The 12,458-nt window shown below is 39.9% G+C and overlaps 2 protein-coding genes and 2 long non-coding RNA genes across 21 annotated transcripts in view; 2 read left to right on the forward strand and 2 right to left on the reverse strand.

The window, feature by feature from the left end:
* Positions 1-1,842, reverse strand: part of LOC110488912 (TBC1 domain family member 9B) — a 46,535-nt gene extending 44,693 nt beyond the window's left edge. For both annotated transcript variants that reach the window (XM_021561372.3, XM_036943041.2), the window contains exon 1: positions 1,161-1,842. In XM_021561372.3, the coding sequence (XP_021417047.3) occupies positions 1,161-1,278 (118 nt within the window). In that variant the 5' untranslated portion in view covers positions 1,279-1,842. The remainder of the gene's footprint in view (positions 1-1,160) is intronic.
* On the forward strand, positions 1,211-9,727 carry LOC149978301 (uncharacterized). The gene is made up of 2 exons (XR_016486306.1): positions 1,211-1,339; positions 7,900-9,727. It is a non-coding gene; the product is annotated as an uncharacterized LOC149978301 (long non-coding RNA).
* Positions 1,828-3,272, forward strand: LOC149978302 (uncharacterized). The gene is made up of 2 exons (XR_016486305.1): positions 1,828-1,912; positions 2,145-3,272. It is a non-coding gene; the product is annotated as an uncharacterized LOC149978302 (long non-coding RNA).
* The window catches only part of LOC110488913 (E3 ubiquitin-protein ligase RNF130), a 69,972-nt gene continuing 62,224 nt past the window's right edge, over positions 4,711-12,458 (reverse strand). For 10 of the 17 annotated variants that reach the window (XM_021561377.3, XM_090198465.1, XM_090198457.1 and 7 more), the window contains 2 exons: positions 10,822-10,915; positions 9,924-10,144 (listed from right to left, as the gene is read on the reverse strand). In XM_021561377.3, the coding sequence (XP_021417052.1) occupies positions 10,126-10,144; positions 10,822-10,915 (113 nt within the window). In that variant the 3' untranslated portion in view covers positions 9,924-10,125. Of the gene's footprint in view, positions 8,067-9,923; positions 10,145-10,821; positions 10,916-12,458 lie in introns of those variants that run through there. The other 7 variants (XM_021561378.3, XM_090198466.1, XM_090198460.1 and 4 more) reach the window with 1 other exon arrangement.

Genomic DNA, 12,458 nt, shown 5'->3' on the forward strand with positions numbered 1-12,458 from the left:
CTCCTGAACTGGTCTCCTAATTAAAATGGCTTATTCTTGAATTCATAATAAATGTTCTCTCAGTTAATATGGCTGTGTAATGACTTTAATACTATAAGAGTAGACCGTGATTTTGCAAGTGAAGCCTGCCCAATTAAGGCAGCAGCAATACAACATTCCAAAATGGGATTATCAACAGTCCATAATATTGCGTCGCGACTCAATTGTCATTGTCAAATGTGGGTCCCCAAGCAAAACCAGTTGAGAACCACTGCTTTAAACAATGTACATCTGTTGATTGCTAAGCATTCAAATAAGATCATTTATTGATACATTTGAAACGACCTCTGGCTGTGGCCACTACAGGACTAGATTGTAAACAACTATTTGCGGATTGCATTGCTTGACTGCCATAACGGTCGGTACAGTAGGTACCATAACGTTGGATGCCAACCGGCGATAAAACCCACAGAAGAAGAATAGTCGAGGGCGACAACAGTAGACAGTGTCCTTTAGCAGGTGGGAGTGGAGGACTAACGTTAGCTAGCTTGTCCTTGGGGTCTCCGATACACAATAGGCGGGAGCGACACCTTGTGCTCACATGGCCTGCTCTGTACCAGAGGAACTAGAGGGAACGACGCAGGTTGACAGACAGTGGCCTTCGCCCCCCTGCGGTGCACTGTTTTACGGCAATTCTGTTGATGACAGCGAGCGAAGGTTTTCGTTCATGCAGGAACCAATGGGATGTTCGGGAGATGGGGTCGTTTATGATGGACCTAATTGTATGCTGGAGGGGACGTTCCTAAAATGCAAGAACGCCCCGAATTGCGGTCCGCAATCAAACAGTATTGGGTTGGTTAGGCTGACATAGTTTACTAGCTATATGTACTGTTTAGTAGTGCATGTGAGAAAATGCACATACTTCCAGCAAATAAAACATATCAACGATGTTAGTTAGTAGTAGCTGCAGACGAAGAAAAAACAACGCGCTAGCTTGGGATCCAGCTCCACTTTACACGTCAACATCGAGCCTGCGCGCTAGCTAACGTTACCTTGCTAAAACACCAAGCTTTCTAGCTAACGTTAGCTAAATCCCCCATTACATTAGCCAACGCAAATTACATTTTTCATAAACATGAGAGCAATTGTAAACCAAATAATGTTATTGTATAGTTAGTTACCAGTGATGCCCCCTCCTTTGCCATGGCCCTTTCTCCTCTGGAGAATGAAGAAGGGGTTCGCCCTTTCGCTCACCCACAGAGCGTTGGCAAGCAACACCTCCTCTGGAGTTATCCACATTTTGAATAAGCTTTTTCCAAATTACACACTTATTGTTGGATATTATGGTGCAAAGTGTACGGTAAGCGACTTCACACAAGCATGTTTTGCAGACGTGTTGCCTGCTGTTTTGAGTTCATGTCCGTCTGTGCAGCTGGTTGCTCTGCTGTTGTCTACTCGAAAACGGTTTCCACTAGTTACCACAGCCACAAAGTCCAAAGAGTATATCGTAAAAATTCATGGAAACAAAACTTTAGGGCTAGCAGTGGTGTGATTAAGGTCAGGTTTAACATTCAATTTTAAGAAGAGTAATTGTAGAAATAAGCTGGGATAACTAACCCTCGAAACGGGTCGCTTTCTACTTTTACGTAAACACGTCCACTTAACGTTCATATCATAGTGTACATCGCTGCTTGACGCACTGTATTAATTTAACCTATTTAATCCAATCGTGACCGTAAAAAACGTTTTCAGTTATAAGGCTCTAAAATGTTTATGTATCAATGCATTCACAGCAAGTATTGAAATAATAAAGGGTCTCAATGAAATATGTGCAGTGTCACATGTTAATGTAATTTGTCACATGACCAGAGCTGTTTACTTCCTGGTTGCACCATGAGAAGACGATGTCTGCACCAAAGCTTCCAAACAAAAGGTTAGTAAAGTATGTTAACATAAAGATGGGACAAGGATTTTTGGTACACATCATCTTTAAAGTGTCTAGTATTGATATATGGATTTGCAATTATTCAACTTTGTTCAGTGTGGTCATAGAATGTGTAAACATGTTGACGGCAACAATAGTGACCGGTGAGATAACAGTGCATCTAGGTATACACATAATAGTTCTTGTTCTACCTAACTTTCTACTCTGTTCTTTCTTTTAGTTTCACTTTGAGGCAAGTTATGGATATGTTGGATCTAGGTGACTGCCCAGACAAGGCATGCAAACATTGCAGTTATCCCTCATAATGAGAAAGATGCTGTCCTCCGTGATTGTGATGGGTCAGATATGGACTATGGACAGGCCATTTGCCAGCCAGGCTGTTGAATGCATATGCTGATCCTATGCAAACAGATCATGACAGGAACAACATTATCAGTGATGATGACCTATCCACCCCCCATTGTTGATAATGAAGAGCCAAGGGCCTCTACCTGACCGAGGGGTCAGCCAGAAGAGCCAAGGGAAAAGCTGCAAGTGGTCAAAAATAAAGATTGAGTGTTCAAACGATCAAAGATGCCTGCCACCGATGTGATTCCAAACCACATAGTATACAGCCCAAATGTGCAAAAGTTTGGCACGAAACCACTGAGCCACGGAAGGAGATCTTTACTGGCTGTTACTGTTGAAGATCAGGCAAGATATGACACAGCTTCTTACTGGCCAATCAACATGATGCACCGGTTCCAGAGATGTCGTCATTGTGACAAACGCACTACCTATGCATGTGAGAAATGCAAAGTGCCACTGTACATTGAGTGCTTCAAGATATACCATGGACAGTAGAAAACGAGATAAGAGTGAATGAAAGAGGGCCGAAAAAGAAAAATAGAAAAGTGGATGAAGGGTGGGGAGAAGCAGTACAACAGACTCTTGGAAGAAAATAAAAGTAGACGAAAAAGACAATATGACTGAATTGTTTTTTGGAAAAGGTCAATTCGACATACTGTATGACAGGTCTGACTGATCGTAGTTCTGAAGCCTACCTCTATGATATATATATATGCACTCAATGTGGCGCTTTTTATGTGTGTCATATATATATATATAATTTTGTTTAGCATAGGCCTCTACTTGAATGCTTATTCTACAGGCTACCTCTATCCTAAATGTTACCTTTATGTTCAGTGGAAATTAATCACACAACTGCTATACAGTTGTTAGTGAGTGTTGCACTAAAATGTCACAATGACAATGTTAAAATGACTATTGCACTAAAGTACAAGTTAAAATGTTAAAGTAACAATATTAATATCTCAATACATGTTACACTAAAGTAACAATGTTGAAATACGTTGATGGTTGTTGTTTTTTGTCTTTGCTCTCAGTATTCATATCGGTGTTGTATAAGGGTTTTTGATATGTAAAATAATCACACTAGAATGTGATGGGGCATTCTAGTGGCAATATTGGGGACTGCCAGTGACAGAGTTTTAAATGTGTTAACTGGGCTGGGATATATAAGAATTTTGATGACTGCATGGGATAAATGTTAATTCAGTATACATAACATTATCCCAACGGTCTCAACACACTTTCACCTACTTTTACATGAAAATGTAAAAAAAAATAATGATTGATTATTTCAAAGGGTAACTATGACACTTGATTCGGATATTTTCATGTCTGGGAAAAATTCGGGATTAAATGGGTTAAGTGAAAATGTAATCACAAACCACTTTCCCTGCACAGTTTTTATGTTCTGGACTTTGAGTTCAGAACTTGAAAAAGTGAAACTAAAAGAAATATAAAACAAATGACAGCTCTGATGGTAGTTTCGGTACAATTGTATAAATGCCGACTGATCATTTGTTTGTTCGACATGGTGTGATATTTTTGCATCTGTGTAATTAATTATGTGACAAATGGTGGCGGAAATGCCTTTATGCGCAAATATTTATATTAGGAGTCACGCAATCATATGGTGTGTGATCCTCCAACTATGACTTATGAAACAATGCAGTTTATTCAGCCTGGCCTCAGACTAGACGTAAGCTAGTATACTGAACAAAAATATAAACGCAATATCCAACAATTTAAAAGATTTGACTGAGTTACAGTTCATAAGAGGAAATCAGTCAATTGAAATAAATAAATTAGGCCCTAATCTATGGATTTGACATGACTGGGCAGGGGCACAACCATGGATGGGCCTGGGAACGGCATAGGCCCAGCGACTTGGGAGCCAGGCCCACCCACTGGCGAGCCTGGCCCAGCCACTTGGGGAGCCAGGCTCAGTCAATCAGAATGAGTTTTTCCCAAAGAAAGGGCTATATTACAGGCAGAAATATTCCTCAATTCATCAGCTCTCCAGGTAGTTGGTTTCAGATGATTCCACAGGTGAAGAAGCTGGATGTGGAAGGCCTGGGCTGGAAGGGTTACACATCGTCTGCAGTTGTGAAGCCGGTTGGACATACTGCCAAATTCTCTAAAACGATGTTGGAGGCATCTTGTGATAGAGGAATGAACATTCAATTATCTGGCAACAGCTCTGGTGGACATTCCGGCAGTCAGCATGCCAATTGCAAGCTGTGGCATTGTGTTGTGTGACAAAACTGCACATTTTAGAGTGCCCATTTGTCCCCAGCACAAGGTGCACATGTGTAATGATCATACTGTTCAATCATCTTCTTGATATGCCACACCAGTGGATTATCTTGGCAAAGGAAAAATGCTCACTAACATGGATGTAAACACATTTGTGCACAACATTTTAGAGAAACCTTTAGTGCGTTTGGACATTTCTGGGATCTTTTATTTCAGCTCAAGAAACATGAGACTAACACTTTTACATGTTGCATTTATATTTTTGTTCAGTATATTTTTTAAAGATAATCTTTGAGAACTAATAATTACCAATACAAATTAGACAAAGATTCTAAAATTCCAAAAATGTTATGGCATTTGATTTAATGCCAAATCATGCCCCAAATTCATTATGCCAATGAACGCTCCCTATAGCTAGGTTTCCATCTACTTGGCAACAGATTTTCATGCAAATATTCAACAGTGGCGTATTTCCACCAAACGGTTTTGTTGCGGATAAAAGTCAATGTGTGATGACGTAGTGCACACAAAATGTACTTTTTTGTTTAAGTTTTCATGTACCGAATAAAAATCTATCACGTTCTCAACAACCGATAGTTGTAACAAACTGATGCATTAAATAGCATATGTACCTACTCTGGTCTTGGCATCTGCGCTCTAGCAAACAGCTTGCAGATACAGTGCAGGTAGGCTTGTCTACATTAGATTACTATGTATATTTATATTTTGTCAAATGGCAATCAAGTACTGACCATCAAGCCACTACACCCTCTATTTATTGGAAAGGAGCATCAAGCTCATCACCATACACTTTCACCACACTGTGAAGTTAATCATTTATTTAATCTGAATAGATAAATAGAATCTTCTCCAAACTCCAGCTGAAATGTTAATAACATTGGGCTGTGTTTCATGAAGAAGCGGCACACATCGGAATGGGCATCAACTGGACATAGGCAATAATTACACTTTTAATGCTGAGGCAGTGCTGTATGTAACACAGTGACCTGAAACTGACACACTCCCCTCCCCGCGTTACATCATCGCAAATATCAGATAAAGATAACACAAGGGGACAACAAGAACAGAGGACAAACACTTCCACCCAATTCGCTTGTACAAGATTGTGAAAGGAAAACAAACAGTACTTCAAGAGGCCGGTTTAGAGATATAATGTATATAGATTGTACATACTGTGTGTGTGTGTGTGTGTGTGTGTATATACATACATTACATACATACACAGTACCAGTCAAAAGTTTGGACACTTATTCAAGGGTTTTAATTTTTACTATTTTCTACATTGTAGAATAATAGTGAAAACATCAAAACTATGAAATAACACATGTAACCAAAAAAAGGTGTTAAACAAATCAAAATCTGTTATATTTCAGATTCTTCAATGTAGCCACCCTTTGCCTTGACAGCTTTGCACATTATTGGCATTTCTCAAACAGCGTCATGAGGTCACCTGTAATGCATTTCAATTAACAGGTGTGTCTTGTTAAAAGTTAATTAGTGGAATTTCTTTCCTTCCTAATGCTTTTGAGCTGATCAGCTGTGTTGCCACATGGTAGGGGGGGTATACAGATGGTCTTTTACCAAATAGGGCTGAGTCCATTATATGGCAAGAACAGCTCAAATAAGCAAAGAGAAACGACAGTTGATCGTTACTTTAAGACATGAAGCTCAGTTAATACAGAACATTTCAAGAACTTTGAAAGTTTCTTCAAGTGCATTTTCAAAAACCAAGTGCTATGATGAAACTGGCTCTCATGAGGAATGCCACAGGAAAGGAAGACCCAGAGTTACCTCTGCTGCAGAGGATACGTTCATTCGAGTTAAGTGCACCACAGATTGCAGCACAAATAAATGCTTCAGTTCAAGTAACAGACACATCTCAACATCAACTGTTGGAAACTGTGTGGATCAGGCCTTCATGGTCAAATTGCTGCAAAGAAACCACTACTAAAGGACACCAATAAGAATAAGAGAGACTTGCTTGGGCCAAGAAACACAAGCATGAGTCCAAATTAGAGATTTTTGGTGTGGGGGTGCTTTGCTAGCGACACTGCCAGTGATTTATTTAGAATGAGGCACATCTAACCAGCATGGCTACCACAGCAATAAGCCATTCCATCTAGTTTGCACTTAGAGGGAGTATCATTTGTTTTTCAACAATAGAATGACCCAAAACACACCTCCAGGCTGTGTAAGGGCTATTTGACCAAGAAGGAGAGTGATGGAGTGCTGTATCAGATGACCTGGCCTCACAATCATCCGACCTCAACCCTTCTGAGATGGTTCGGGATGAGTTGGACCGCAGAGTGAAGGAAAAGCAGCCAACAAGTGCTCAGCATATGTGGGAACTCCTTCAAGACTGTTGGAAAAGCATTCCAGGTGAAGCTGGTTGAGAGAATAACAATGGTGTGCAAAGCTGTCATCAAGGCAAAGGGTGGCTACTTTGAAGACTCTCAAATATAATATAGTTGATTTGTTTAACATGTTTTTTTGGTTACTACATGATTCCATGTGTTATTTCATAGTTGACGTCTTCACTATCATTCTAAAATGTAGAAAATAGTAAAAAATAAAGAAAAACCTTAGGTGTGGCCAAACTTTTGACTGGTACTGTGCACACACACACACACACACAGGGGTTGATTAATACACGATCTGGGTATTTCATAGGCTTTAAGTACACGTTAAAATGTATTTTTTTTTCTTCAAATTTGTATACAGAGACATTGGTTTTGCTATAGGGAAGTAATACTGCTTTTCACAGAGTTCAGAATGTTGCATCACTGCATGTCCATTGTTCCACTGGTCTTATTCTTGAACCCAGTCACCGTGGTGGGTGCATTACACCTGTCACTTGAGGCATGGCCATATAGAGGGGGAGAGACTAGGCATGTCTGGACATGTCCCACCAGTCAAAATATCCTCTCCACTGTAGTTTAGGCAGCATAGTAAATACAACAGAGCCAACTGGTCCACCACGGAAGAAAGAGACCTTTCTTACTGCATTAGAGCCAAAGGAAGCAAAATGAAATGACTGTTTGCTAATCATATATACAGATTTATTGTAGGCTGCACTAACAAGTGGTTTATTATTTCTAGCACACTTGAAATGTACGATACGCCGAGATCCTGCAAAGTAAGAATAGAAAGGGCAAATTCCCCACTACCGCATCTAGAAACAGATGTCAGAGTCAGTTGTTGAAATGAAAGTGTCAAGGAAGGACTTTACTGAATATCTAACCAGGGGGAGAATAGAGGACGATAATCCCCCCTCTTCTTTTTGACAGGCAATAATAGTACATTCTGCACTGGTAGAAAATATCTGATGTCATCATGTCATTGCTCCACAGGTTAGTCAAGGCTGTCATCTAGGTTGTTGTGCCGGGGGGTCGAAACCATGGCGACGACCCTCACGACTTGTCATCATAGCGGTCGAGTGATGCCTGGGTGTCAGGTAGCTCCATCTCACAGACCAAACTGAGTGGGGACAGGGAGTTCCGGTTGAAGAAGTGGCCACCTGCAAAGAAACATGGGAAGATGTCATGTTTCTTGGTGTCACTGACATTGACATCTGTCAGTAAGATTCCTAACTAGAAAGTGATTCCGCTGATTTCTATTGTATGTAAAGAATCCAAACAGTACATCTCTCCACAATAGTGTAAAATCTTCATAAATGTGTTCAATTATAAACCTACTGATGTCTTGCCACAGTTTTCTTACATGCATACAATGCCAAAAAAGATGCACAACTGTTTCTGGGTGGTCATTACAAAAGGAGCAATTTGAGTAGATGTTTTCCTTAAACTTCTTCATATAGTGGTTGGCAGGATAATATTTATAAGCGGAATCATTTTTATGTAATTAATTTCATTATTCTTTTGGCCAAATTTCATATACACAAATGTAAATTTACAAACAGAAAACCACATTTTCGTACCCTACAAAAAGAAATTGAACTGTATTTTAAGACAGTTAAATGCTCTACTAACAAAAAAGCTGTTAGAATTGTAAGTATATGCATGTCCCTTAAGGTCCTTGTGTAATTGTAATGTGATATTGTACCCCCTAGCTCGATTGTCTATTGTTTGTAATCTATGTATGCTTGTGTTCCCTCATGTGCTTTATGTATTGATTTGAAATTAATTTTTAAAAAAAAGATTCCTAACTAGAAAAGCTGATGCTAGCACCATAAACAAAGGTATTATTCTTACGTAATCATTTTTTCTTGGCATCTGTAAACATTATTGCAGGAGACACTGGTATTGGATACCATGATCGACATTTACAGTTGAGTAATAATGTGAGGGTGGGTGAGGTCAAACTGAACAGTGACATTAAGGCAATTCCACAGTAACAGAAAGATGCTGTGACTCCGAAGATGCTGTGACTCCGAACAAACCATGAAGCAAACTGTGAACAAGGACTACTTTTAACAATTTCCACTGAAAATTTGACGCCAAGTTTGGTAATAGAATGATGGTTTGTGCCATCATTCTGTTACCAAACCTTGCATCTGCACTGTTCTTCAAGTAAATGTTTATTTATTGGGAAAATGTCTAAAAAGTCATCCTTGTGCATGGAGTTGTATGGTTTGTTTAACTTTGCAATCATTGGTTTTTGTTTGGCATACATTTTAAAGTGGAAAATCTGAGTCTCTGCATCATTCCCTAACCGTGGAATTGCCCATTGTGAATCTTCAAAGATCCTCAACATGCTATACAACCTCAAGTCAAGAGAGTGATACATGGAAGATGACCCAGACCGCCCTTTGATTCACACTAATCATCAATATCATTCAGGCCAGCCTGAACAAGAGCTAAGCAGAGATATGTGGAAGTTGTGACCTGATACGATTCTGATGTGGGAGGATAGACCTCTACTGTAATCGCTAAGAAAGTGCCACCAACTGGGGATAATGCTGCATTACAGCCAAATACACAGAGTATACCAAACATTAGGAACACCTTCCTAATATTGAGTTGCAATATTACTACCATACCCCATTCAAAGGCACTTAAATATTTTGTCTTGCCCATTCACCCTCAATGTCACACATGCACAATCCATTTCTCAATTGTCCTCAAGGCATAATCAATTCTTTAAGCTGTTTCCTCCCCTTCCTCTATACTGATTGAAGTGGATTTAACAAGTGACATCAATAAAGGATCATAGCATTCACCTGGTCAGTCATAGTGTATTTTCAAGTCAAGGTCATGAATGAGCAAAGAAGAACATGAAATGTCAACCTTTAATAGCGAGGTGTGTCTGGTTCGGAAGCACAAGAGTGATGGGTGTCTTTCATTAAATATAGAAATACACACACACACACACACACACACACACACACGGAAAGTATTGATTCCGAAAGAGAATATAACAAGTCAAAAGGAGGGAAGATTTAATGTCTCAAAGCGCTTTGCCCTATTACGACCACTAAAAACAATTACAGCCAGGCTCAGTCAGTACAGTAGTACAAGATTACAAAATACAATACAGAAACATATGGCAGAAGAAGGCAACATTGCCATGAGGCTGCGCCAGAGAAAGGATCGAGAGGGGCAATAAGGCGATCATCTTCACTTCTCCCACTCCAGGCTGAAAGAGAAGGAAGAGGAAATGAACAATGTTAGAAAAGGTAGCAGAAGAAAGAGAGCATTAAAGACACGTAGGAACAGAGAAGGGGAATGTAATTGATCGGGGAAAAAAATACTTTTAATCTTCTTTTAAACAATGATTTTCTCGTGTTAAGGCACTTAGCTCTAATACTTTTGAAGTTTGTCTGAGAGGGGATGGATGGAGCCTTCCGTGTTACTTTATACAGTATCCTTGTTAGTTCAAGTGGAAACATTCACAATCCAATATTTAATTACTTTTCAAACTCTCTCTGTATCAGATACATGCCAGTACCCATGTCAACTGTACTTAACTTTAGTACACATATATTGTACAGTATGAAACAATTGTGCTGTTAAAGTATTTCGATTTATGTTAGCTGCGATCCAAGTTGAGTAAATTCATGGAAATAGAAGTTCGCCACATTTGAATATTCGTCTGACTGTTTTGCATCTGTCTGGACAATATCCAAACTCCATTGTCTTGACAATGGTTCAAAGTAGCCTGAGTATAGCCCTGGATACGGGCTTAGTTAAGCAGACATTAAATAGACAACAATAATCTATGACTCAAGCTTAATCAATAGGCTTGATTGAAATGTAATTAAGGAGTAGACATATTGACTGTATTGAATTCTGGAAGTGTATGGTGGTACTCACTCAGGGCTGGAGAAGCTGGCTGTGGCCTTGATGATCATAAAGCACAGAGTGAGAGTGCTGAGAAGGCCGAAGCTGGCGATTATAAACCACTCCTCTGTCAATAAAAGGAAAGGGGGGGGGGGGGGTCATTGCAGCCCAACATGCATTGGGTTAAAAACCGACGAGGCCAAACAGGAAAACACAACAAAAGATCTTTCCTCTTTGAAAACCAGCAGTAAAGTCAGGAAAACTAAGAGATAAAGAAAAGACGTCCTTAAGATCCAGAGGAGAGCGACACGGAGAGAGGCAGGAGAAAGGAGACATTCACCAGGACAAGCTTGAAGATCGAAGAGAAAGACCTGGAAGCATGGGCATAGCGTAAAGACCGTTATGTACACACATCCACACCGCAAGCCATCCACACATGCATCCACACTGCAGACGTATCCAACGACGACAAAAAGAGACACCGAGGCACATCTAGGTCCATCTACACTGCATGTTACTAACGTAATGTGCAGTCTCTTTAAATTGAGAAAAGTCAGGTAAAACTGTCCACATTGAAAGAGAACAGGCATAACTTTCACTATAGGAGCCCTTTGAGGTTTACCAGAAATGAGAGAAACCTGGGTCACATTATCCAACAGCAGAAATTGGGTGGATTTATATAAGACTGTCTTCAATGAATTTATGAAAGTAGGCCTATCCTGAAACAGGTTTAGGTATTAAGAGTTATCTAACAAATCTTATTCACTATTATTCAGATTATGAACTACTCACAGGATCAGCCATTCATTCAAATTTATGTTTTATTTGATTTATTTAACCTTTATTTTAACTAGGCAGGTCAGTTGAGAACAAATTCTTATTTACAATGATGGCCTACCAAAAGGCAAAAGGCCTCCTGCGGGGACGGGGGCCTGGGATATAAAAAAATCTAGGACAAAACACACATCACAACAAGAGAGGCAACACGACATAAAGAGAGACCTAAGACAACAACATAGCAAGACAGCAACACATGACACACAGCATGGTAGCAACACAGCATAACAACATGGTAGCAACACCGTATGCATTACTGAATTATTATTACTAGCTATAAGTGAAAGAATGATAAACAAGGAGTACTGCAGTAATAAACAAGTCGTAGTACTGCAATAACTGCAGTGCATGCTCTTATTTTTTTGGTGCAGTGCTGTGAAATCACATCTTCCCCTCCTTCATAAATAGTTATGCACAGTAAAACAGACTGTGGTTCAAGAGGTCATCTTAGGTCAGTTGTGCATTTTGCCTTCTCATGGTTGGGGTTAGGATCAGTTGGATAGGGATTATGGATTAAACAGACAGCGGCAGCGGGGAGTCAGAGGAGGGTGCAGGGAGCAATGTGACCTACAAGAGACAAGTCTCTGGGGGGGGGGGGGGGGGTCTGTGTCCAAGGGAAAGAGTGAAAGGAGACTGAAATCTAAATGAGTCAAAGACAAAGAGATACAGAGAGAAAGAGACAGAGAGCAGGAGAGGATCCAGAGGTTGTCGTGTAAATCCTTTTAAAAGTGGTTGTCTTTTTGCTGACAAAACAGAACACCACTAATCTCACTTTTAGTGAAGGGAGGGATTTAGGATCTATCTTTTGAGTTTGTGTGTGTGTGTGTGTGTGT

The sequence above is a fragment of the Oncorhynchus mykiss genome, chromosome 14 (genome assembly GCF_057628025.1).
Source record: "Oncorhynchus mykiss isolate SJ-2025 chromosome 14, ASM5762802v1, whole genome shotgun sequence".
NCBI lineage: Eukaryota > Metazoa > Chordata > Actinopteri > Salmoniformes > Salmonidae > Oncorhynchus > Oncorhynchus mykiss.